At 41.4% G+C, this 24,544-nt stretch overlaps 1 protein-coding gene across 5 annotated transcripts in view; it reads left to right on the top strand.

The window, feature by feature from the left end:
• Positions 1–24,544, top strand: part of ARL15 (ARF like GTPase 15) — a 157,648-nt gene that overhangs the window by 11,976 nt on the left and 121,128 nt on the right. For 2 of the 5 annotated variants that reach the window (XR_015696656.1, XM_087715488.1), the window contains exons 1-2: positions 2,940–3,767; positions 18,704–18,760. The exons of 1 other annotated variant lie outside the window; for it this stretch is intronic. Coding sequence is in view for 3 of the 4 variants with exons in the window: in XM_087715488.1 (XP_087571614.1) it covers positions 3,741–3,767; positions 18,704–18,760 (84 nt within the window). In the remaining variant the exon portion in view is untranslated. Of the gene's footprint in view, positions 1–2,939; positions 3,768–18,703; positions 18,761–24,544 lie in introns of those variants that run through there. 2 more of the 5 variants (XM_087715491.1, XM_087715489.1) reach the window with 2 other exon arrangements.

Below are 24,544 nucleotides of genomic sequence, written 5' to 3'. Positions count from 1 at the left end.
TGCTGGCAAGTCTTCAGAAAGAAAGATAGTTGGTACTATGATGTGATCTGTAACAAGCAATTAATGTTTATCAAAAGAAGTACAAATATAAATTAGGATATGAGTGTGCTTTTCCTTCCTTCATTAATGGAAAGTTGGGATGTCGGGAGAAACATAAAAGGCAGTTGAAATGCACTGACAAGATGAACCCTTAAGAAGTATGTGCTCAAAAGCAAATGTTGATTGAATTAAAAATGAATAGGGAGAGGTTCTTTGGTCCTAGAGAGAATGGATAAAAATCAAATTGCTAAACAAAATATATTAAAGAAGTATGAATGGGTTGTAAGGAAGAAGACAAGAAAATTGTGATTGGGTGGAGTTGTGAGAATCCAAATCACAAAGGTACAGACCTTTGAAGAATAAAAAATAAAATTGGTAGAGGGACATGATGAAAACAGGTATGCGAGGAGGAAATGCATGGCCAAGACTTGGTGCTGGTGAAAATTAGATTTAGTTGTATTTCCTTTTTCCCCCTTACATCCAACCTCTTTAATTTGACTATTTCTTATTATTTCTTTTTGTAATTTTCCTAATATTGCTTATCCTGAGAGGATATATAGGTAGTCCTTAATTTATGATCATAACTGGGATTGGAATTTCTGTCATACGTTAGTGCAGTCATAAGATAAGATGTCATTTGACTGTAGTGACTTACAATGGCATTCCTGGCACTCCCTGTTGTATTGTTAATTGGGTATTCACCCCAGTCCAAGCCATTCTGGGCTTGGTGCCACCCACCCTGAATCTCAGTGAGATAAGAGACTGCCTCCAACTCCTTCACCCACCTGTCTCTCTTCACACATATGCCCTTTTTGTTGCCCTGCATTGGGGGGGGGGTGTCAAAAATCTCAAAACTGCATGGCTGTCTTTCAAACTGTTATCAAACTGGCGCCCCGTGGGCCAAATGCACGTGACGTCATGTGATACAATCGGGTTTGACACCCGTGGTCTAAGCTGTCCATGACAGTGGCTCTGGGGCAGCTTGCTGTGCCTTGGGAAGCCTCAGTTTGCCCCAGCAAGTGCCAGCAAGCATTCATTCATCCAGTTGCATTCTCTCCCAAGTTTTTCATACTAAATCTTTTGTGTTCAGCTGCTTTGGCTGCAGTAGAAGCACTTTGCTGCTTTTGCATTTCCTTTTCGGACTTCTCCCGCAAATACTTCCTACATATGGCTAAAGCTGCGCTATCTTTGGAAAGCTTCCCAAAGATAGTGCAGCTTTAGCTATATGGAGCTAATGTTCGCGGAAGATGCTGGATCCAAAACTGAAGCAGCAAAAGGTATCTAAAAAGGAGGCAGCAAAAAGGATCCAAAAGGAGACAGCAAAGGCAATGAAAATGTCCAAAAAGGAGCCAGCAAAGACAATGAGGCACATCTGCTTTGGCCAAGATGGCTGGGCATGGGAAACTGGAAGAGAAGCTGGTTGTTGGCTGATTGCCATCTATAAGGCTGGGTGCAAGGCAGAGATGGGACAGATAGGCAGGTGGGGAGCTTGAAGTGGTCCTAAGTGTGGGCAGCCTGCCAAGGGCCTGAATTTTGATCATATGACTGCAGGACCATTGCAATCACCATAATTTTGAGTATGGGCCCTATGTGCATTATTTCAATTGAATTAATAGTCATAAGTCAAGGACTATCACTGTAGGGAGATGGATATGTACACTGTAACTCAGCATAACTGAGATAGACATCCTGCTTTCTTGTTGAGCACAATGAGATTTGAACTTTGGTGTCAAGCACTCTGAGCTTCTTGACAATTCACTGGCATGTAAGAAATGCTTAAGTGTTATATAGAAATATCCATTCATGAATGAGAAATATTGGTTTTCGAAATTTATTATAAAACAGTTTAGCCACAAATCAGTGTTCAATGTGATAATGTTGAAAATCTTGTTCTAAAATGTTACAGCTTGTTGAAGTATGGGGATCATGATGGATGAAGATTAATTGAGAATCAAAGAATATAGATTGGTATGGAGCATATGCAGGGGTGCGCTTCAAAAATTGCAACAACGGGTTCCTGGCCCTGTTTTTGGCTGGGCGTGGCCAGGGTGAGCATAACCTAGTTGGCCCCTGCACCACAGCAAGGGGGGGGGCATTTTTACCCTCCCCAGACTCCGGAGGCTTTTTGGAGGCCGTAAATAGGCATGTTTCTGGACTTCTGGAACCGCCAGTAGGCCTGTTTTCCCCCCTACCTGAGCCTCTATGCGGGCCCTGCACTTACCTGGCATGATGAATGGGCTGCATGGAGACTCTTGGGAGGGGCAGGGTGGGAGGGGCAGGAGGGGCCAGCCAGAAGTAGGATTTGGGGGTTCACTGAACCGCACAGAATCTTCACTAGAGGATCGCCCAAACCTGTGCAAACCCCCAGCAGCCCACCCCTGAGTATATGCATGGTGATAGTTAACACAGAATTTGGTTATATGCTACAAGGACAAATGTCTAATAAAGTTTTATGAGAAGACTCTTAATAGATTCAAATGTTGCATATAAAATCTGCAGCAAAAGCCCTTTATATTTTCACTCATTCATTTTTATTGAAAATACTTGAGCCCTTCCAGGAAAATAGTCACACCAATTTTGCAGTGCTAAAGGTGGATTAAACAACATAGAAGGGATGTTTCCTGCAGAACAGATAATTAATGTACAGTAACAATATTAAATGTAAAGTTACTCAAAATATCCATAATCAGTATTAAAATGATATTTAATGAGATATGGAGGGTGTATGTGTTGCCTTGAGTCTGACTGGCTCCTGTTGACTTTTATAAGATCAAAATGCTTTGTTACTGATCCTAAACCAGTTTTAAAAGTGTGCAAAACACTATTCTACACCACCTGAGGACAGGATGTAAGAATAGGTGTTTTAATTTATGCCTTTGTGTTGCATTTTTTCTTCTTGTAATGAAAAGTAGAGATTTTGCTTTTCTAAAATTAGAATCTAAAATGTTTTTCTGGATTTTAGATTAATCTGTTTTTACTAAATTAAAAAATACACAAAACCAGTAATTTTTGTAGAAACCCTTTTTTTTCCTGAATATGTCAATGAAGATTGTCAGCCAATCAGTATTAAAATAATATTTAATGCGATATGGAGGGTGTATGTGTTAATTGAAATTTACGTCATGGCAACTGCTTATTCAAGCAGCTTTATCAGTCAGAGCAAGTTAAATAAGCAGAGAGCCGTTGGACTGTTCCAACTCTGGCATTAACGTAAGGAATTTCTTTCCCAAAGTTTCTTCTTCTGAGGTTGGTGCAACAGGAGTTGGTACATTCCAACGACTTTCTGCCCAACTAATTTTCTCTGACTGATGAAGCTGCTTAGATGAGCAGCGAAACTCCTCCAACCAAAAGAAAATAAGTCCAATTGCCACGACTCAACTTTCAGACTCGTTTTTTCTAAATTAAAAAAAAGTACTTTTATTTATAATCAGGACCGCCACATTAGGATTATGATTATTATTTTCAAATCCTTTTCTTGTCTGGGAATGTATATAATAGTATCTCCTCCAGTTTTTCCCCAAGCAGCTGCTTTGTAAAGTATTCAGAGATAGTAACTGGCTCAAAATCACCTGTGGATTTTGCAAGGGTGGCTGGAAACTGTTCTGCAGTTTCCCACTTAGATGAAATAGAAATTATGGTCAGATACTTTGACCCCCATCATATTATTGCCTGTGTCAGTTGCAGAAACCCAATTGAAGAAAATGAAAAGCCAAAATGTCTACCACCAGGTAGGACTATGAAAGAGATTTCTGTCATATGTCAATGTGCAGTATTTCTGCAATACCTTGTCCACCCCCTTATTAGAATATGTTGCAGAAATAATTACCTTTGCTTTAGAAGAATTTGATTAAAGTTTTTTTTTCTCCTGATCCTATATGATGTTAGTAGCTAAATAGTGAAATTTGGCAATCAGTATCCAATAACAGTTATAGTGTTTACTTAGCAGGCAAGTTCATTATGTAGTTGATCATCTAGAACCTTTTTGTTTAAAGCAGTGGCAATAGGAAAATATGGATTGTCCTTTTGGATTTTTTCTGATGTCTCCAATATTCCGATTTACCTATGAAGAAGTGTTTCTGCAAATGAATTAATATGGAGCCCTTGGTGCTCTCTGAGCTTGGTTACTTGAATGCAGGCTACAAATATTCATTACCCACTTAGGTAACAACTTTAGTCCTAAGGAGTGTGGATTTGCTCTCTGTTTAAATGCAATAGCTTGCCCTGGGAGTGTGGTTTTCTCCTTGATAGTTCTTGTTTAGGGTGTTGTTTTGCATCAGGGCTGTGGTTAACCTCGGAAGGTCCAGGAGCGTGTAGCTGACTGTGGGTATGGCTGACTGTGCGGGCTGACTGATGCCAGTCATTGGGTGTGGCCGACTGGGTGGGCATGGCCAACTGGGTGGGCATGGCCAGCTTGACGCCTCTCCCCAAACTTCTGTCATGTTTCCTCATCATATGTGTTTGACACCCCTGATCTAAAAGATTCCTTACAAATCAAGAAATCTATAGAATACCCTATATATGTTGAATGATGAATGAATAATGCAACGAAATGAATTACAAGGCAACTTATGTAATGGAACTCAGGACTGAGAATTCTTAGAATTGAGACCACTTGATCCTTGCAAGAGCCTGGCACGGGCTACAGATAGTCCTAGACTTACAACCACAATTGAGCCCAAAATTTTTGTTGCTAAGTGAATCATTTGTTAAGGGAATTTTGCGCATTTTACAACCTATTTTGACAGTTGTTAAGTGAAACATTGCAGTTGTTAAATTAGTAACCCAGTTGTTAAATGAATCTGGCTTTCCCATTGACTTTGCTTGTCAGAAGATTGCAAAACGTGATCACATGACCTCGGGATTCTGCAACGGTCATAAGTGTGAGTCAGTTACTAAGCATCTGAATTTTGATCATGTGTTCATTAGGATGCTGCAACGGTCATAAGTTTGAAAAACAAATCACAAGTCACTTTTTTTCAGTGCCGTTGTAACTTTAAACAGTCACTAAATGAATTGTTATAAGTCGAGGGTTACCTGTATTGTGCAATGGCATGTTCTGAGTTTTCTGAGCATTGATTAATGTTAATTCCAATCTATTACTTAATTTTCAAGTTATTTGATGTGATTTTGGAAGCCTGGTTGTATTTGAAATGACATTTAGAAAGAATCTCAGCTTCAGTTGTAGGTATTCAAATTGACTGAACCTTTTTTTGTGGAAGAAGTGTAATGTCTCAGAGAAACAATATTAAACTCAGAGAATGATAATTGCACAATAATTTTGCTTTTATAATAAAAGACCCATTTTTTATTCACAAATAGTTTCAGCCAGTTTCACATGGTCCTGATATTGCACTGCGTGAAGTCAGCAAAATAAACTGCAAATGTTTATTTGTTCAATGTTTAAACAAATGTTTAAACAAAATCAGTTTTGGTTGGCATCTTTTGCCTTGAGATTGGTTTGAACAAACCTAGATGGCTCTGTCCATGGCTTTAATAGAGCTAGTCCTCATCTTACAACTCAGTTGGGACTAAAATTACAGTCATACGTCAAGGAAGGCATCCCTGTGATTGGAGCCTATTTTACACAAATATTTTTAATGGCGATCATTAGGGAAATCATGCAGTGGTTAGTCCGAATTACATAATCATTAAATGAATCATACAATTGCAAGTCTGAATCCAGAAAAACCTGCAAACAACATTGTAAATCGTGATAATGTGACTGCAGGATATTGCAACTAGTTGTAAATGTAAGCCGGTTGCCAAATGCCTGAAATGTGACTACATGACTGCAGAGGGGTGGCGTGGCGTTTTGCAGTAGCTGAAAGTGCTTTACGGATCGTAAAGCATTTTTTTTGAGGCCGCTGTAACTCTGAACAGTTATTAAACAACCAGTTGGAATTCAAGGACTGCCTGTATATCTAAATCAGAAGGTCTCATACTTTTCTCACCAGCCAACATGCTGAATTACTGTTTATTTTTAATTTATGTCTCCAAATTGATAGAAAAGAACACATTACTATTCACCATGAACTGCAGGTTTTTCATTCCTGGCTGATAGTGATGTTTGAACATGAGCAATCCTCATATGCCTAAAAGATGTCTATACTGTATTTCTCAAATGTCACTTTTTGAAGTGCAAAATTGCCTTAAATAAAAAGCAGCAGGAAGATCAGCTCCGTTCAGTTTAGACTCACAAATAAATACAAGTCTGGGAAGAAGAACAGGATATTTATTTTATACGATTCTTTGATGTTTAATTTGTAATTTCCCTTTAGTTAGCCATATGAAAATTGGGAGATAAAGCTCAGCTGAGGGAGTTTGCAGGTTGCCCTAAAGACATACCCAATTCCTACAACCGGTCTTCATGTTTTAGCCTCCAGTTCCCTAATCATCTTTGTTGCTCTTCTCTGCACTCTTTCCAGAGTAGATGTAGAACTCTGCAAGATTAACCCTTGTTCAGCATGTGGTTTAATAACACTGCTTTGATTCATCATTTCATTGGTTAATGCATTCCACATGTAGCTTGGGTGCTCAAGCTTAGAAATATTTAGATATTTCAGGAAATGTGGTGTGAGTATGTATATAGTTTGTATGCATGTACATATAACAATTACATCCTTCCAGCTTGTTTCCTTTCTCACTGCTGCAGAAATAGTCTGTGGTTATGATGGCGAACCTATGGCACGCGTGCCAGGGGTGCAGGGACGTGCAGTCAGGGGAGGCAGGGGCGGCAGAGCCTCACCACTGTCATCATGAAAAGAAAAAAAATGTAAAAGGAAAAAGGCAAGAGCTGAGGTCAGGCTGAGCTAGTTGCTGCCAGAGTCACCATGGATGACACTGCTTAGTGCTTAACTTTTTAAAAAAGCCTCTAAAAAAACGCGCTCTACAGGAGGTGGCAGGAGAATGACATGCCTCATCTAGTCTGACTTTTTATGATCACTCGAGCAGAATTAAGCAAGGGTTAAAAACCGAAAAATTCCTGACGTAGATGAGGCACGTCGTTCTCCTGCCTCCTCCTGTAGAGGGTGCTTTTTTAAAGGCTTATTTAAACAGTTAAGCAGAGTTATCCATGATGACTCTGGCAGCAACTAGCCCAGCCTGACATCAGCTCTTGCCTTTTTCCTTTTACATTTTTTTCTTTTCATGATGGCAGGCGAGAGCAGAGTTGAAATCCTCTCTGAAACAGCTGGAAAAGGTATGTGTGGGTCGGAGGCAGGGGGAGGAATTCAAACTTCATCCTCCTGATGCAACTTTGTCTGTGTGTGTGTGTGTTTGAGTGAGGGGAAGGGAGGGAGAGAGGGAGGAAGGTGAGGAAGGGAGAAGAAAAAGAAAAAGAAAGAAGGAAACTTATTTAGCAAAGGAGAAAAACAAATGCTTTCGCTTTAAATCGGAACTGAGCATGCCTGGCTATGGAATTCTGGGAGTTGAAGTCCACAAGTCTAAAAAAATTGCTGCCTCACCAATAGCAATAGCAATAGCAGTAGACTTATATACCGCTTCATAGGGCTTTCAGCCCTCTCTAAGCGGTTTACAGAGAGTCAGCATATTGCCCCCAACAATCTGGGTCCTCATTTTACCCACCTCGGAAGGATGGAAGGCTGAGTCAACCCTGAGCCGGTGAGATTTGAACTGCTGAACTGCTGATCTAGCAGTAGCCTGCAGTGCTGCATTTAACCACTGCGCCACCTCGGTGAGCCATAAACCTCACCGCACGTCACTGCAGAGGTGGTATACAGAGTCCTCTCTGTGGGCATGCACTCCATCGTCAGCTGCTCTTCTTATCTGGCACGCATATACGCACTGGCCAGCTGCTCGTCATGGGTGCAGGAGTGCTGGGAAACGGCCTGAAAACAGCCCGAAAAATGGTTCTGAAAACGGCCTGAAAATAGTCCAAAAACAGCCAAAAACCAGTCATGCTTGCGCTGGTCAGCTGGTCTTTGGGTTTCTGGCACTCCATCATGTGCACATGCACACACACACATACACGTGCATGCACACTGTTCCGGTTTTCCGAGTTTTCTTCCTTGTGAGCTGGGCATGATATCCTTTTTCTCTCAGTATTGTCAGTTGACTTTCTTGGCTTGTTCTAAATTGTTCTTGTTCACTTATGGGATAGCAGGCCTCCAATTAAAAAAAAATGCCAAAAATGTATAAGCAACTTACCTGTGGCAAATTTGATTGATATTCTTTTAGCAAGAAAGACAGTAGGCTTTCATCTGTATTTTCAAACTCAATGACATTTGAGGCTTTTGGGGGGTATTGTTTTGATGTAAGATCTCATAAAATTTGGATATTATTTGGAGTTGTGGAATTATGGAATTTTACAATTATGGAATTTTACGGAGGTTTTTTTTTTTTCAAATTTCCTCCTCCATTTGGAACCTCTGAAAACGTTATGATATTTTTAGAAGAATCTCTTCCCATTATTCAGAAGATATTAACAGGAAATGCTAGAAGGCAAGGGAGTTTGCAAACAGAAAACACACAATTGCTTTTCTTCAGGCATATGTTATGGACTCTTATGCTAAAAGACCTGTGTGAGTTGAATGTCCAATTGGAAATCTGTGCCTCTAATACAGGAAAATTGGTTGTAGATCATTTTTTAAAGAGACCAGCATGCAGTAGAAGTCTTGAAAATGGACCTTGGAATAAAAAATGCTACTCGTTTAATATTGTTGCATGTGTTAGATTGGGTTCTGTAAAGTGTTAATTTCAGTTTTGGACTTGCAGAAACAAATAGTCACATGCTAGCTCCCTGTGTTTATTGCTTATTGACTCTTACTTGTAAACTACAGGATTCCAGAACCTGGAGTGCGTAATGACAATAGAGTATGATTCTCTCCATGCTGCTTGTTTGAAAGTTTTGCTATAGGGGCCTGGTAGTCTTCAATGTTTAACTTGAATCAGTTTGTGAATGCAAATATTTTTTTCTCTTTCATGCTTACCATATAAACACCTTGCAGAAAACTGCAGTAAACTGTAAGTAAATGAAACTTGGAAATGATCCAGCGTTGAAAATCTTAGCTAGTTCTTAACCATTTCCTCTTGCAAAATCTTAGCTAAATCTCTATCTGCAAAACCCTATACTTTAGTCTCATGTGTCAGCACTTTTTAAAGTTTGATGTTTATAATACCTAGGTTTGATATTTATCTATTCTGTGCTGCTTGGCTAGCACCATGTTTGGTGATTATGAGAATTGCAGTTCAACACATTAAAAGGCATCAGGCTTGGGGAAAAAAAGTTTGCTGTGAAGGATTCTGATATGTATAGGTTTAGGAAAAGCTATAAATGTAAATAGAATGCCCCAAATCATAGATCACATAAAGTATAACTCTATTTTACTATTCAGAAAAGCAAATTGGTCCGTTATGGTGCAGATAATTTATTGATGATTTCACTCGTTCTAGTTCATTACTCTAGGGCCATGATGGAAAACCTATGGCACGTGGAGCCATATCTACTGGCACGCAAGCCGTTAACTCCAATGCGCATGTGTGTGCCAGCCAACTGATTTTTGGCTTTCCGGAGGGCCGGGGAGGCCATTTTCACCCTCCCCACGCTTCAGGAAAGCCTCCGGAGCCTGGGGAGGGTGAAAAACGGGTCCAATGGGCCAACCAGAAGTTTGTTCTCCCCAGGCTCCAGAGGCTTTCCTGGGACTTGGGGAGAGTGAACCCCCGCCCCGCAGAAATATCAAGCTCAGTTTGGAGGCAAGTAGTGCAGGGTGTATGTGTGGGGATCGTGCGCGCATGTGCATGTGGGGACAAAGTGTGGGGACACACTTTGTATTGATTATGAGTACCAGTACACACACGTGTGCCCCCTTGCATTTTTGGCACCCAACAACAGAAAAGTTAGCCATCACTGTTCTAGGGACAGAATCTCCATTTTATCCAGAGAAAAAAAAAGAGAGGAGGGAATTGCCCAAGAAAACAAAGTAGCAAAAGTAGAGCCTTTCTTTTATCAAGCTACCGATGCTCTACATCAGGGGTGGTCAACCTTTTTATACCTACTGCCCACTTTTGTATCTCTGTTAGTAGTAAAATTTTCTAACTGCCCACCAGTTCCACAGTAATGGTGATTTTATGAAAACCTAATGAAAATTTTAAAATAATGCTATGAATTTTTTTTAAAAAGTCAATTAAATTTTAAAAAACGAAAGTGCTTCAGTATCGGACAAAACCCTTACTGCCCACCATGAAAGCTGGAATGCCCACTAGTGGGCGATAGGAACCAGGCTGACTACCACTGCTCTACATGGAAAATCATCTTCCAATCCAATGTTGCATTCTAAAAAGGCCATTGATAATAATCAAAACCATAGTGCCTTAAACAGTTACATGGTTTAATGAAGGAAATACCCATTTTACCAACAGAAGATTAAAGCTCTTACTCAAGGCAAGCTCAGTCTTAACACCAGGATTTTCATGATGCCGGATCAGATCTTGTGCCATTTCATTCCTTTAGGCAAGAAGAGGCAATGAGCCTTAATTTCTTGCTCAGATAAAAAGTATTTTGTGCTATTTGGGAGTGAGGGGAGATCCAAACTTGAAATAAAAAGGAAATGTTTGATGTAAGCCTTTTGGACATCTTGCTTCCTGGAGTTGTGGACAGCCATTTGTCTGGGTTTAAACTCAGTCATTTAGAAGAGAAGAGCCTTCAACTGCATTATTAGTGAAAGGAGTAACTTTACGAAAGAGAAGTGGTTACAAGAAAGGTAAAGCCAGGTCTGAGGTTTGTACGTGAAATCTGCCTGTTTACTTTTCCAGTTTCTCTTAATTTATTATCTGTTTAGTGTTCAATGGAATTCAAACAAATTGTTTTGGTAACTGTCCTGTTTCTTGGCGGGCTCGGTGATGTCCACATTCCATTCCCACGCTTGTAGCCTTGAGGTCAGCTGGCAAATGTCTCTGCCAGTATTTGGTATTGTTTTGGTTTCTGACTTTTCTCCCTCCAAGAGTTAGCGCCTCCTTCCCCTGGGGCTTATGGCAGTTTGGCATCATGGAGCAGAGATGAAGAAGAGCAGGATGGCAGCATTGACAAAGTTTTTGTATTCTAGGCAAAAAGTAGAAAATTAAAACACAAAGACCTCAAGGTCCTTTCCATTCATATATTTCTAGGATTCACCCCAGGTCCCCACCTTTTCTTCTCCAACAAAGACAAGCTGGCCAATGCAGGATGGAACAGGGAACTGGCATTCCTCATATCACTCTGGTAAAGGGTAGCAGAATTACGGTTGGCATAGCAAGTGCTCCAGCTGGATTGCCTCATCCCTTTTACCTGATGTCTTCCCTATTGCCTTATGCAGGCTGGACAGACCAGTACTGGTAGGTGCTCCAGCCTTACAGCATTGTAGATTTCTAGTTTCTTCTCTTTCAAATACTGTTGGATAATTCAAAGTAAACTGCTTAGAGGTGCTCCAATTAGAATGCCTGAAAGATTGCTCTTGTTATAGAGGAATGGAGAGTGTGAAGAAATAGAGAGACTTACCTTATTACTGGCTAGTAATCATGAGAGTTGAAGTTTGGCACATCAAGAGTTTTCCAGGCAGAGACAACTGATAAATTGTCCCTTTATTTGAATGTTGAATGTTGGCGATGTACCTTTGATTTTTCAAGATCAGGACCACACAGAATTTCCAATTAAACTGATTTATTACTAATCATACCTATAAACAAGAATCTATTCAACTAACTGTTAGCACTTTCTTGGTGTTAGATAAATGTCAGTGGAATTCAAGAGGGCTCTACACAGAGGCTCTAGACTTACTCCTGTTTTGATGCTGCCCCTAGATTTACACCTTCTCTTACAGCATCTTTACCTAATATAGCAGAAAGAATGTGTATAATAAAAGTTAAAAAATGCTTAAGAAGTTGAATTTAATTCATAAAAGCTTTAATAATCTTATTTGCAGGGGCACAAAACAAAATGTCTACTTATTTATTTTTTTCCCTTAGAAAACTAGGGAAGTTTGTATGCATTATTATCTTTTTAAAAGTTGTTCAGTAAAAATTATTCCATTAATGAAGTTGCCACCCTTTATCCTGTTTTGTTTGCAGTTGGAAAACACAATTCTTCTAACAATTGCCAACAGGGTGAATTAACTTGGGTACTGAATAAGAATTGAAAGTGAAGTTATATAATCATTTTTTGTTGTTGACTTCTCTGTTAAAATAATAAATCTGAACTTCTTGTGCTGGATTTTGTTGTGCTGAACTTATAAAATATGGGGAATACTTTAGCATTGTATGCATATTTTTTAAAAATAAATGTTTCCTAGAGGATTTTCAAATGAGATAACTTGCAAACTACAAATCAAGATTGAATTAAGGAAATGCTTTATGCTTATTAGGTTTTTACTTTTCAAAATTCAGTTTTAAAGTCTTGCATATAAAATATATGTCTTTAAACATAAAGAACCAGAACATTGCTGCAGAATTGTTCCCTGGTCAATTTTAATTTATTTGACAATATTAATTAATCAAAGTTAGGCTATTGAAATTTCTGGAGAAATATAGGGTGGTGAACTAAGAGTGGTGATCTAAGAAATATGTCCATAACTTTAAAATAACAAATTCCTTATTTAATTTACTGCATGAAGATAATTCAAACTACATTTCCAATTGTTTCTAACAGACACGGCAATATTTACCATGTAGTAGTACTATTAACCATCTAAAGTACACCATTATGAAATATAATGCAATGTCATGGAATTAATTTTCAGGCTATAAAAAGGAAGTTTACATTATTGTGAAAATTATTTTTCATCTCCTCTTTTTTTTTTAAAGTGTTTGGAGATTAGTTCATGTTTCTACTTTTTCAGTATCATTTATATATATCAGCAAAAAGAATTATTTGCAATAAATGCCCTTTCTGTGCTTTGTTAAGTACTTAATCTACCATTAAAACCCTTGGTGTATCTGCACAAACAATATCTGGAATTTGTCCATGGTTTGTTTCCTTGCTTTAAATTTTTAGCTCATTTGGAGACAACTAAGCCAAGGATAATGGTCTAGTAAGAGAGATTGAAAAGATGGCACTAATATTGTTCTTCAAATGTAATAAGCCAAATATGTTAAGAATTCTGTCTTGCAGTTTTATAATAAACATGGTAGATTAATCCATGTTCCTCAGAAGCACTTTTGGTCAAGTACATAAGAATTTTGGAAAAGGATCTACAACAGGTATTGAAAGTGAAACTCTCACTTCATTGCATTGTCTTTTTTCTGCTTCGTATGTGATGGAGGGTATTACCGATATTTGTAGGTAGAGAAGATTAATTAAATATGAAATACATTCACATAACTTACTATTTTGGTTAGAGATTGTTGCTACACAAATATGAGAGACTGCCAAATTGAAAGACTGCCACAACATTTTATAGTTCTTTTTTTGGAGAAATTTATTGTGTAAAAAATTATATGGATAATATATTTTAATGAAGTTTACCAGGATAAAGCACTCAGAAGTTTCTTGTAAAAAGTAATATTTTCCTGTGTGCTGCTTGGAGAGTCCAAGCAAGGGTTAAATTCCATCCTGCCCAATGGACTGGATTGAAATCTTGACCATGCCTATTGGTTTCCCGGTATTTTCAGTTTTTCAATTCAGTCCATTGCCCATTAGGATATCCTTTTAGTCTCTCCTGAGACTTTTCTTCTTTTTTCTTCTTTTTTATTACCTGTATCCTTTACAAGTGTTCCTTTCCCTTTTCCTCCTTATTTGTTCCTTGCCTAGATCATTTTTTTCCTTCTAGCAGCATTAAAATTCCTTCGCCTCTCTGCTTTGCGACGGAGAGGCTCGGCTCTCCAGGCATCCCAGGGTAATCTGGGCACTGGGAGCTGCTAGCCGGCTGGCTCTCTACTGCCGGGGTTTTGTCCGTCAGGCAACCCGCGCGGTGAGATGCCGAAATCTTCAGTGGTGGTGAGTTTTCGGAGCAGAGCGACAACCAGCTTTTCCCTCCACAGCGGAGGCAATGTGTGCTTCCCTGGGCACTGCCATCTTGCGTCGCCCCTTCCAGCGGCCATTTTCAAGCGGCAAAGTTTCCCGCTGTTAGCGTGATTGCCGCGTTTTCTCAGCGGAGGCTGGAGAGGCAGGACGGCGATCGGAGCGCTCCTATGACATGGCGAGAATTCAGGCTATTTCGGAGGTTTCTCTGGCCGAGGCCACCCTCCACATCTAGTCTTTCGATTTCTGGCACACTCCTCAATACTCTTCCCCCAGCAGCGTTAATTTGTGTTCCGTTGGCACACGCTTGCCCTGTTTCCCAGCGAATTGCCAGATCTCTGCCTGGCCACCGCAGAAGCCGACTACCATCATGGCGGATGAGATCTCTGTGGACCCCCTTCTGACAGGCCAGTCTCCCATTCCAACGGCGCCCTATCTCAGGAAGGTTGGCAGGGCTGCTAGGGAAGCCATTGGAGGGGACCAAGAACAGCAAGCCTTATTCGAGGCAGCCATCTAAGGCACAGGAGAAGGATGCTTCTAGGCACCAGAAGGCCCTGGAGAAAGAATTTGAAAAGGCCCAAAGGCAGATAGTGGCACAAGTCCACTAGCCAGATCAGCCAGCAAGCCCTATTGGGCAGGATCCAGTTGGGCCCCCCTCTCCTCCTCCAGCTATCTCTGAGTGTGTGGGGTTTTTCAGAGAGGTTTCTCTCTCTGGGGGGTCCAGGTCCCTCCCTCGGGGTGTGTGTGTTTGTGTGTGTGCAGACCTATTTGAGTGCAACCTACTTTCTGATAGGGAGGGCTGTCCTCCTGTTCCTCTAGCCAGGGATCCTATTCTTAGGCCTACTGTGGTGGGGACCCGCCCAGTAAAAGACCTGGGACCAGGCCTATCAGCAGAAATGAGACAGGTGATTGCTACAGCAATCTCTCAGGGGATAGCTGAGGGCCTCCAAAGGCGCGAGACACTACCACAGGTTCCACAGCCAGCTGCTCCCATTGCTGACGCCGCTCCAGCACCTCAGGCCCCTCCAGCTCCACAGCCCCCTCAGGGCCCTGGTGAGTGACAGGGCCTCGTCAGACCTTCATCCCCGCCCCCTTTGGTGGCCAGTGCTGAATCGGTTTGGGACGATGAGGATGTGGGGGGTCATGACCTATCGGATGATGAGAACCCCATTCCATATAAACCAGCCTTTCCTAGATTGTTTCAACCATCCCTGTTCAAATCTGTCCTGTTCAAGGCCAAGGTGTTCACCCACATGGAGATGGCGGTGCCTCCGGATCAGGCAGCTACAGATCCTACGGATCACAGTAAGGGCCTGTTCGATGAGAAGGTTCCTGCTCAGGAAATTGTCCCTTCTCCTAAACACTTTAAAGATGTAGTCCGATGCCAGTGGGTCCAACCAGGGACCCTGGCCAACCCCGGCGGTAATGACAAATTCCTTTACTCAGTGGATCCTTCAATGGAACAGCTTCTTAAGCTCCCTTCAGTTGATCCTCCAGTTTAGACTTTTACTTCCTCTTCAGTGTTCCCTCCGTACCTTCTAGAGGGACTTAAGGCAGAGCACAAAAGAGCTGAACGGGCTTGTCACAAAACCCATCAAGCCACAACTTGGGCCATCAAAGTGGTCATCTCTGCCTCATTCTTCAATAGGGCCACTATTGCCTGACTTCGCCAGTTACTTACTAGGCTCCCGGCAGGAGACGCCAGACTGCGGCATGACGTAAACAAAATTGTAACCACGGTGGAATACTCTGCAGATGCCACCCTTAATGCAGCGAAGTTTGCTTCGCGCGCCATGGCCTCTAATGTCACCTCTCATAGGCTCGTATGGCTACGCCACTGGAACGCGGATATACGTTTGAAGTGGAAGATTGCTTCCGTTCCCTTTAAAGGAGGTAAATTATTTGGGGAGGCCTTTGACTCAGTTTTAGTTGAGAACAAGGATAAGCGGAAGGTGATGCTCACGGTTTCCAGGAAACTGGACTGTAGGTCATCCTCCTTGTCCTGCAGGCAGACTTCTCACCCAGCTGACCCTCCGAACAACAACCCCTCCTTTCAGCATTCATATGCTCAAGGAATGGATCGCAATCAGGAGCGACAGCCCTTTCGGGACAGGGCCCATCAGCAACCCTACTTCTGGCATCCCTTTCGGGGAGGGTTTGGAAACAAGCCCTTCCGTAGGAACAAGTGACCACCCTCCCAATCCTCCCATAGGGGCGCGGCTCCAACTCTTTGCCGCCCGGTGGGAGATTACCTCGGATGCGTGGGTGCTCCAAACTATTCGGATAGGCCTCACTCTGGAGGCACTTGCACTTGCACACCCTAGTGGCTCAAGGACAGTGGTCAGCTCGCAATCTCTCGCACAACATCAATTGGTTGGAGCTGAGGGCAGTCAGGCTAGCGCTTCGCAAGTTCCAGCACTGCATCCAACATCACCATGTCCTTGTGCTCACCGACAATGCGGCAACAAAGGTGCACATAAATCGCCAAGGGGGTACCAGGTCCCAGTCCCTCATGATGGAGGCGGGGGCAATTGGTTGGTGGGCGGAATGTCACCTACTATCCATTCGGACCGAGCACATCTCCGGAGTGAACAACGTGGACTAGCTGAGCCGCACCAAACTAGACAACTTGGGAGTGGTGCCTCCATCCGCGCCTCTTTCACTAACTGTCTCAGAGATTCGGTCATCCCCTGGTCAACCTGTTCTCCACTCCGGAGAACGCTCAGCTCCCTTGATTCTTCACCAGATTCCAATGTCCCCGGGGGAGGGGGTCTACACCCTTCGATCCCCCTGGCCTTCGGGGCTACTTTACGCCTTCCCTCTATTGGCGCTTATTCCCAGACTGATCAGGAAGATTCTGGAGGAGCGAGCAGAGGTTCTTGTAGTGGCTCCATACTGGCCCAGACGGACTTGGGTTGCCGATCTAACGTACCTGTCCATTGCAGATCCCTGGATGATCCCTCAGGAGTCGGTCTTTTTCAGCCAGGGAGCGGTTACACATCTGGAACCCCAGTGGCTCAAGCTAACAGTATGGCACTTGAGAGGGATCTCCTGAGGAGAGCCAACTATTCTACCAAGGTGATCAACACCATCCAAGCCTCCAGACGATCCTCCTCCTGGATCTATGATGCCACCTGGACCACCTTTGCTAACTGGTGCACGACACGCCAACTTCAGCCAACAGCCACCTCCCCACCTCAAATCCTAGATTTTCTGCAGGAGGACCTTGATATGGGTCTAATTGCTAACACCTTAAGACGCCAAGTAGCAGCCTTGTCCACAGTGCTCTCCTATGGCAACCATCAGCCACTCAGCAGACAACTGGAAATACACAGCTTCCTATGTGGTGCCTCCAACCTGAGTCCCCAGGTTGTCCATCGTTATCTAACCTGGGACCTTGCCACTGTGCTCAAGGCACTCACTGGCCCTCCCTTTGAGCCATTGCGTCATGTGTCCTTACAACACCTGTCCTTTAAAACTGCCTTCCTTGTTGCAATTACTTCAGCCTGCAGGATTTCGGAAATTGTGGCTCTATCGGTCCGGGACGATTTGTGTACCATCCACCCAGACAGAGTTGTCCTCTGTCTCGATCCATCGTTTGTACTAAAAGTTAATTCATATTTTCACCGTGCCCAGGAGGTCGTCCTCCCAGACTTTTGCCCATGTCCAAATCATCCAGTCGCTGGCACTCTCTCGATGTTTGAAGGGCAGTCAAGAAGTACATCAGACACACGGCTCCCCTTCATCAGTCGGAGGTCTTATTTGTCACCTTTCAACCGACCTTGTTGGGTCAAAAAGTCACCTAGTACACCATTGGGAGATGGATCAAAGCGTGCATCTCCCTGGCCTACGAACAGCAGGGCAGGCCCATTCCCCCTTGAGTGACGGCACCTTCCACGTGCAGCGCGGCCATAATGGCAGCCTGGGTCACTCAAGCGTCAGTCGAGAAAATCTGCAAAGCAGCGACCTGGGTGTCCCCATCGTCCCCAGACACTACAAACTGGACGAATTTGCATCCACAGATGCCGCCTTTGGCAGGAGAGTGCTGCAGGCCGTTGCTTCTGAGACGCATTAGGGTTGGGATGTTACACTTTGTGGTTCCCGCCCTTGGACATTTTTTTGCTTGGGTATGTCCCTTGCTTGGACTCTCCAAGCAGCGCACGGGAAAATGACCATTGGCTTACCTGAAGGGTCCTTTTCTGTGTGCTGCGAGAGACTCTAATTCTGCCCTGAGGTTATCTCCTTTCCATCAAAGTCGTTCTTGCTTTCGGCTGTGGACGTTTGGAAGGATAGAACACTGACGTTGACTTGACATTGACTTGATATTGACTTACCTTTCGGGACCATGCCTTCATTGAAAAACTGAAAATATCGGGAAACCAGTAGGCGTGGTCAAGATTTCAATCCAGTTCATTGGGCAGAGGAATTTAACCCTTGCTTGGACTCTCCCCAGAGCATGGAAAAGGACCCTTCAGGTAAGCCAATGTTCATTCTGGTAAGCGTATGCTTCATTGATTTTTTTAAAAAATGGTTCTTGATACTTATATTGTCCTGAAGATATACTACTGCAGGAGGGAGAACTAGAACCTCTATTCCAGTTCTGCTGGAGGTGGTTGATAGAACACATCACATATATCTGTGAGCTTTTTTTTGAGGAATCCTTTCCTTTTTTTCAACAATAATAATACTTGGTAATGCTTATTTCAATTTTTTTAGAAAATGTCCGAATGTATCCAGCTTTCATTTGCTGTTTGTAGAATTGGCATTTACACGGTAAGCATTATGCTGCATTTTTAATGCAAAGTAGTTCTTGCTTGCGATGTAATTATTAGAATGTTAGTTACTGCTATCCTGTGTTTAATAATGAAAGAAATTTAGCATAGGAAAAGATTTGTAATTTTGCAATTATGGTTTAATCATGTCTACTAAAAGCAGTTCTTAAATATTGAACAAGTTTTAGGGATCCATGCTTGGTTCTTAAAGCAAAAGAAATGTTAAAAGAGAGTATTGAAATAAATGGGTTTTAAGATTTATTTTCAATTATATTAATTCATTGTTTTTCAGCCTTTGCAATTTTAAGATTTCTGGCTTCAGCTGCCAAAATTGGAGCATGTAGTAAAGGGAATTTAGTACATTTTTACTTAAGCATTCGCATTCTTTATGAATTTACATCTATTGCTTCAGTTACTTCAATACCATATCTTTGAATAGATCTTCAACCATCCCTTCATGCTTGTTTAATTAGTGGAATTAATTAATCCAAATGATACGCACAGAAATTCTCTAGAATCTTGAGATCAATTTATGGAATCGACTGTTTTATAACTGTAGATAAAAGTTCAAAGGTATATCCACATATTTTACAAATTGCTTTCTTTACTACTGACAGTGGGACAGCAGTGTACTTTGTGAATTTAAATCCTAGGGCAGTGATGGTGAACCTTTTTCACCTCGGGTACCCAAAGCATGCGTGTGCATGCTATTTCACACACTTGCGTGCCCCACCCCATAATTTAATCCCTCCGCTCCATGCCCCCTGCACATGCATGTGTCTCACACACACAAACACACACACACAGCTTCACACATGAACACATGGCTTTCTTGAAGCCTGGGGAGGGCGAAATGGCCTCCCCTACCCCCCAGAGGACCTCCACAGGCTGGGAATAGCCAGTTTTCCAACTTCCGGTAGATCCAGTAGGTCCGTTTTTTGCCCTCCCCAGGCTAATGAGCAAACCGAAAGTCTGTTTCCGAACTTCTGGTTTGCACATTCAGGGAAGCCTCCGGACGGTAGAAAACAGGTGAAAATCAAGGCTGAAAATCAGCTGGCCGGAGCGTGCATGTACCCATAAGTTCGCCATCATGGTCCTAGGTAGTAACAAAAATATGACTAACCAATGTTTTATCATGGGGAAAATTATTATGCTCCTGGACTTTGTTGTGGGGCTAGTACTAGAACCTTCTGAACTATTAATGCTAGGATAGCAGTCCCTAACCTTTCCAACTCTATGGACTGACAGTGGCGGTGGCACCAGGAAGTGGCAGCGGTAGGGGGGAAGGGATGGTTTCACATGCACAATCTAATCCCGCATGCGCAAATCGAACTTTGCATGCTCAGCTGTCACTTGGACAGTCCGGTTTGATGGCCTGTGGACCAGTACGGGGGATTGAGAGCCTTGTGCTACGGGATTTCAATCATATTATATGTGTGTGTGGAATGTAGGAGAGCCCAGCATTTTTTAATATATTATTTTTTATTATACATTTTCCTTTGTTATACATCATGTTTCCATTTCTGCGACTACAATGTACTGTCTGTATCAAATCTCTTTTGAATATACATAATATTATACATTACAATTATAGCCATTGTTTTCATAATATATACAATATAATATTCACTTCTAGTCACTCTATACAATTTAATCTGTAATCAAATATAATCCAATGATAATATTGCTTATAATATAATGCTTATATATATTTATATATACATTTACCTCTATTTTGTTAATCATCTTTTATAAATTATAAAGCATGATTTTGTTAATCATCTTTCATTTTAATTCTGCTTCTGCTTTCTAACGATTCCTCTTTATCCTTAATTTTCATCGTTAACCTGTCCATTTTGGCACAGTCCAATATTTTCTTTATTACAGTTTCATCTATAGGTATACTTTCATGTTTCCAGTTTTGTGTGTACATAATTCTCGCTGCCATTATTACACATGATATTAAATATATAGTTCTTTTGTTGTATTTCCTCGGTAGTATACCTAATAGGAACAATTCTGGTTTTAAATCTATTTGTTGTGCTATCATTTCTTCTAACTGCCTTTTTATCATTAACCAATATTTTTTTGCCATTGGACAAGTCCACCACATATGGTAACAGGACCCAGGTATCTGTTTACATTTCCAGCATGCTGGCTATAAGCTTTGGAACATCTTTGCTATTCTTGCTAGTGGCAAATGCCATCTGTAGAGCATTTTGTAAAGGTTTTCTTTGTATGCTGTTGACATTGTTAGTTTGTAATTTCTTTCCTAAAGTTTTTGCCAATTGTCTAGTTCTATATTATATCCAAAATTTTTGGCCTATATTATCATGGTTTCTTTTACATGTTCTTCTTCCATTTTAAAGTTCAATAAGGTAAAGGTAAAAGTTCCCATCGCACATATGTGCTAGACATTCCCGACTCTAGGGGGCGGTGCTCATCTCCTTTTCAAAGCCGAAGAGCCAGCACTGTCAGAAGACTTCTCTGTGGTCATGTGGCCAGCATGGCTAAATGCCGAAGGTGCATGGAACGCTTTTAATAGTAATCAATCTATAAATAAATAGTAATCAATGGGTAATTATAAATTTCCTTTATTAATTTGTCATCTGTCCCTAGAAATATCTGATCTAATTCTAGGGGTTCCTTGTAAAATCCATATATTTCTGCATCTTTCTTGTGTCTTGTTTTAATTTGAATATATGTCCACAAAGCCAAAGGAGACTCCAGCATTTCATAGCATCCTGATCCCCTGGGAGTCTCTGGCCCAACTCATACATTAGGTGCTTTTATCACACAGAATCTAGCTTATGAACTGAGGATGGAGGATGTAAGAGTAATGATTTAATAGCTGACCAGCTGCTATGGTGATATAATGCTGGGAAGATTTTTTTGACTGATATCACCTTAAGCGCCTCCAATAAGAAGAGACCCTGTTTGGGTGTATTTCTCTCCCCATGTGTGCTTCCATGCTGTAAATTGCTAATTGCTGTTTGACAGAGAATGCACTCTGACAGAGGATGTTGTTATTCTCTGCCATGATCAGATCACTTCCTATTTCCTGTTGCCTTCTGTAAATTTCCAGAAATTTCATCTTGAATGCCTTATGGATTCAGTTATGATTGGGGTTGATAGCATAATTTGTTCCATTTCTTCCTATATAAACAGAAGAGATGATAGCCTAATGCCGGTTGTATCATGGTGATGCAAGGCTTGGCTTTCTCTTCCCGCTGTTTAACATTTACACAAAACATCTGAAATCATGTATCCATTTGGGATGAAGTATAAATATATGAAGGATAATCCAAGTATATATTTCCATCTTTGGTTAACCCACAGTTGGGAAAGATCTGATCTAATGCCTAGAGACTAGGTGATTTGATGGGAAAGAAAAACCTGAAATCAAGACCTTTGTCTGGCTTTGCTGGTATACTAGTTGTGACCTTGTTTAAAGTGAAAGACCTTGGTAACAGCACCTCATAAGGCATATTTTGTATTGGGCTTTCAGACCGCCACTTTTACTGCTGTGGGAAATTGAGAGGGGGGTTTATATGGAGTGTGACAGATATAGTGAAAATAACATTCCTTTCTCGGAGAGTCAAGAATGTCTTGCCCTGCACCTAGAGGCATCTCCTGTTGGGACAGAGCCTGATTGGACCATGTGATGGACATGTGGTGCTGGGCAGGGACTTGAACTTTCACTTGGGTGTAGAAAACTTGGAAACTTTCAGATTCGGGTTTTCCCAGATGTACCAATATGCCATCTCTAATAAAATGGAGCTTTGAGGAAATGCAAGCCTCGGAGTCCTCTTTCATTAGGGGTGTTACTTGGAACCCTAACAACAGTACTTACCACTGGACAACAGGTTTTCTGTTATTTATTTTACATGGGTCTCCCTTAGAAACTGTGATTAGATAAAAAAATAGTTGCCCACCTGCTGAAATGTAAGAGCCATTGCAACCATATAATGCAAATCTTATAGGAACTGTGTTGGGTTCCAAGAGGTTTCCAATTACAGTTTAATGTGCTCTTTTAACCTATAAAACTCATTGTGGCTTACTTCCTGGTATCTTATAGCAATAGCAATAGCAGTTAGACTTATATACCGCTTCATAAAACTTTCAGCCCTCTCTAAGCGGTTTACAGAGTCAGCATATTGCCCCCAACAACAATCCGGGTCCTTATTTTACCCACCTCGGAAGGATTGAAGGCTGAGTCAACGCTGAGCCAGTGAGATTTGAACAGCCGAACTGCAGAACTGCAGTCAGCTGAAGTAGCCTGCAGTGCTGCATTTAACCACTGCGCCACCTCGGCTCTACAACATCTTCAACTACAACCATTCTGTCTTGTATGCTTGTCATGGGAAGGCCTGCTGAAAGTCCTGCCATTTGAGAAGCTGAGCATTGAGATTCCTATTTGCATTCCTTAGTCTTGGAATAGCTTTCCCTTCACCCAGATTCATTGATGTCATTTGGGAAGACCATGCAAATGGTGCAGGTAGTCCTCGACTTACAACAGTGACTGTTCAAAGTTACAACATCACTGAAAAAAAATGATCTACGGCTATTTTTCACCATTGCAGAACCCCCATGGTCACATGTTCAAAATTCAGATGTTTGGCAATGACTCATATTTATGACATTTGCAGTGCCCTGGGGTCCTGTGATCCCTCGTGGTTGGGCGGCATAAGTGGGGCAAGCAAGGCCGATAAAAGCCGTGACTCCTTTGTCATTGGGGAAATCAATTTCGCCTAACAACTGTGTTATTAATTTACCAACTGCAGTGATTTATTTAACAACTGTGGCAAGAAAAGTGGGGCAAAACTCACTTAACAAATGTTTCACTTAGCAACAGAAACGGTGGACTCAGTTCAGGACTACCCGTATTGTCCTTTATAAATCTTTCTTATTCACTCAATCTATGTAGCTGCCTGCTCTAAATGTGACTCGGGTCAGCACACATTAAAAAAAGCAAAAAGAAAAAAGAACAACACATGAAAAGCATATTGTGCCAGAAGCAATCCAAGGCAAAGTGCCGGGGTTAAAAAAAAGGCATTCAAAACCTTTTGGGAAGTGGCCAGTTGTCTTTCCCTACTTCACATGTCCCAAATTAAGAAAAAGCTTTTTATATGCTTGGTATAATATTTTTCTCTAGTTACAGGGAATTATTCTAAAGTATCATATGAGAAATGCATTTGCTCATTGGAAACTAAGGAATCCAAACAGTCCAGCATGTGTTGTTTTACTGTGGCACCAATGGAGACATTAGTAATACTGTATCTTTATTTTATCCCTGCTTTTGACATTACTCTGGAAAATGGACAATCTTTATATGATTTGACTTTTTCCATATTTCATATTCTACAACTTGGATTGTACTAAAATATTGTGCAATAAAAGAGAAAGTGAGGCACTAATGGATGCAAAGCCTGCCTTGGTTATAATTTAGTTATTTGCTGACCAGTGTGATGTTATTCAGTGCCTTCTTTTATTTTATTGCCTTTAGTAGTATTTTATTTTTCTGGCTTTTAGCTGCTATAAGTATATGTTATATATGTATTTATACATACATATTATTATGTATGTATTTATGTATGTGTACCTAAGGGATGTCAAATACTTTGGCCACCTAATGAGAAGGAAGGAATCACTGGAGAAGAGCCTAATGCTGGGAAAGATGGAGGTCAAAAGAAGAAGAGGATGACAGAGAATGAGGTGGCTGGATGGAGTCAGCAAAGCTGTACGTGTGACCTTAAATGGACTCCAGAGGATGGTAGAGGACAAG

The sequence above is a fragment of the Thamnophis sirtalis genome, unplaced genomic scaffold (assembly GCF_051295495.1).
Source record: "Thamnophis sirtalis isolate CommonGarterSnake01/CBP01778 unplaced genomic scaffold, rThaSir2_p1.2 scaffold_5, whole genome shotgun sequence".
Taxonomy (NCBI): domain Eukaryota; kingdom Metazoa; phylum Chordata; class Lepidosauria; order Squamata; family Natricidae; genus Thamnophis; species Thamnophis sirtalis.
Note: the sequence above shows the minus strand (reverse complement) of the source record. Positions and strands in the feature narration are given on the sequence as shown.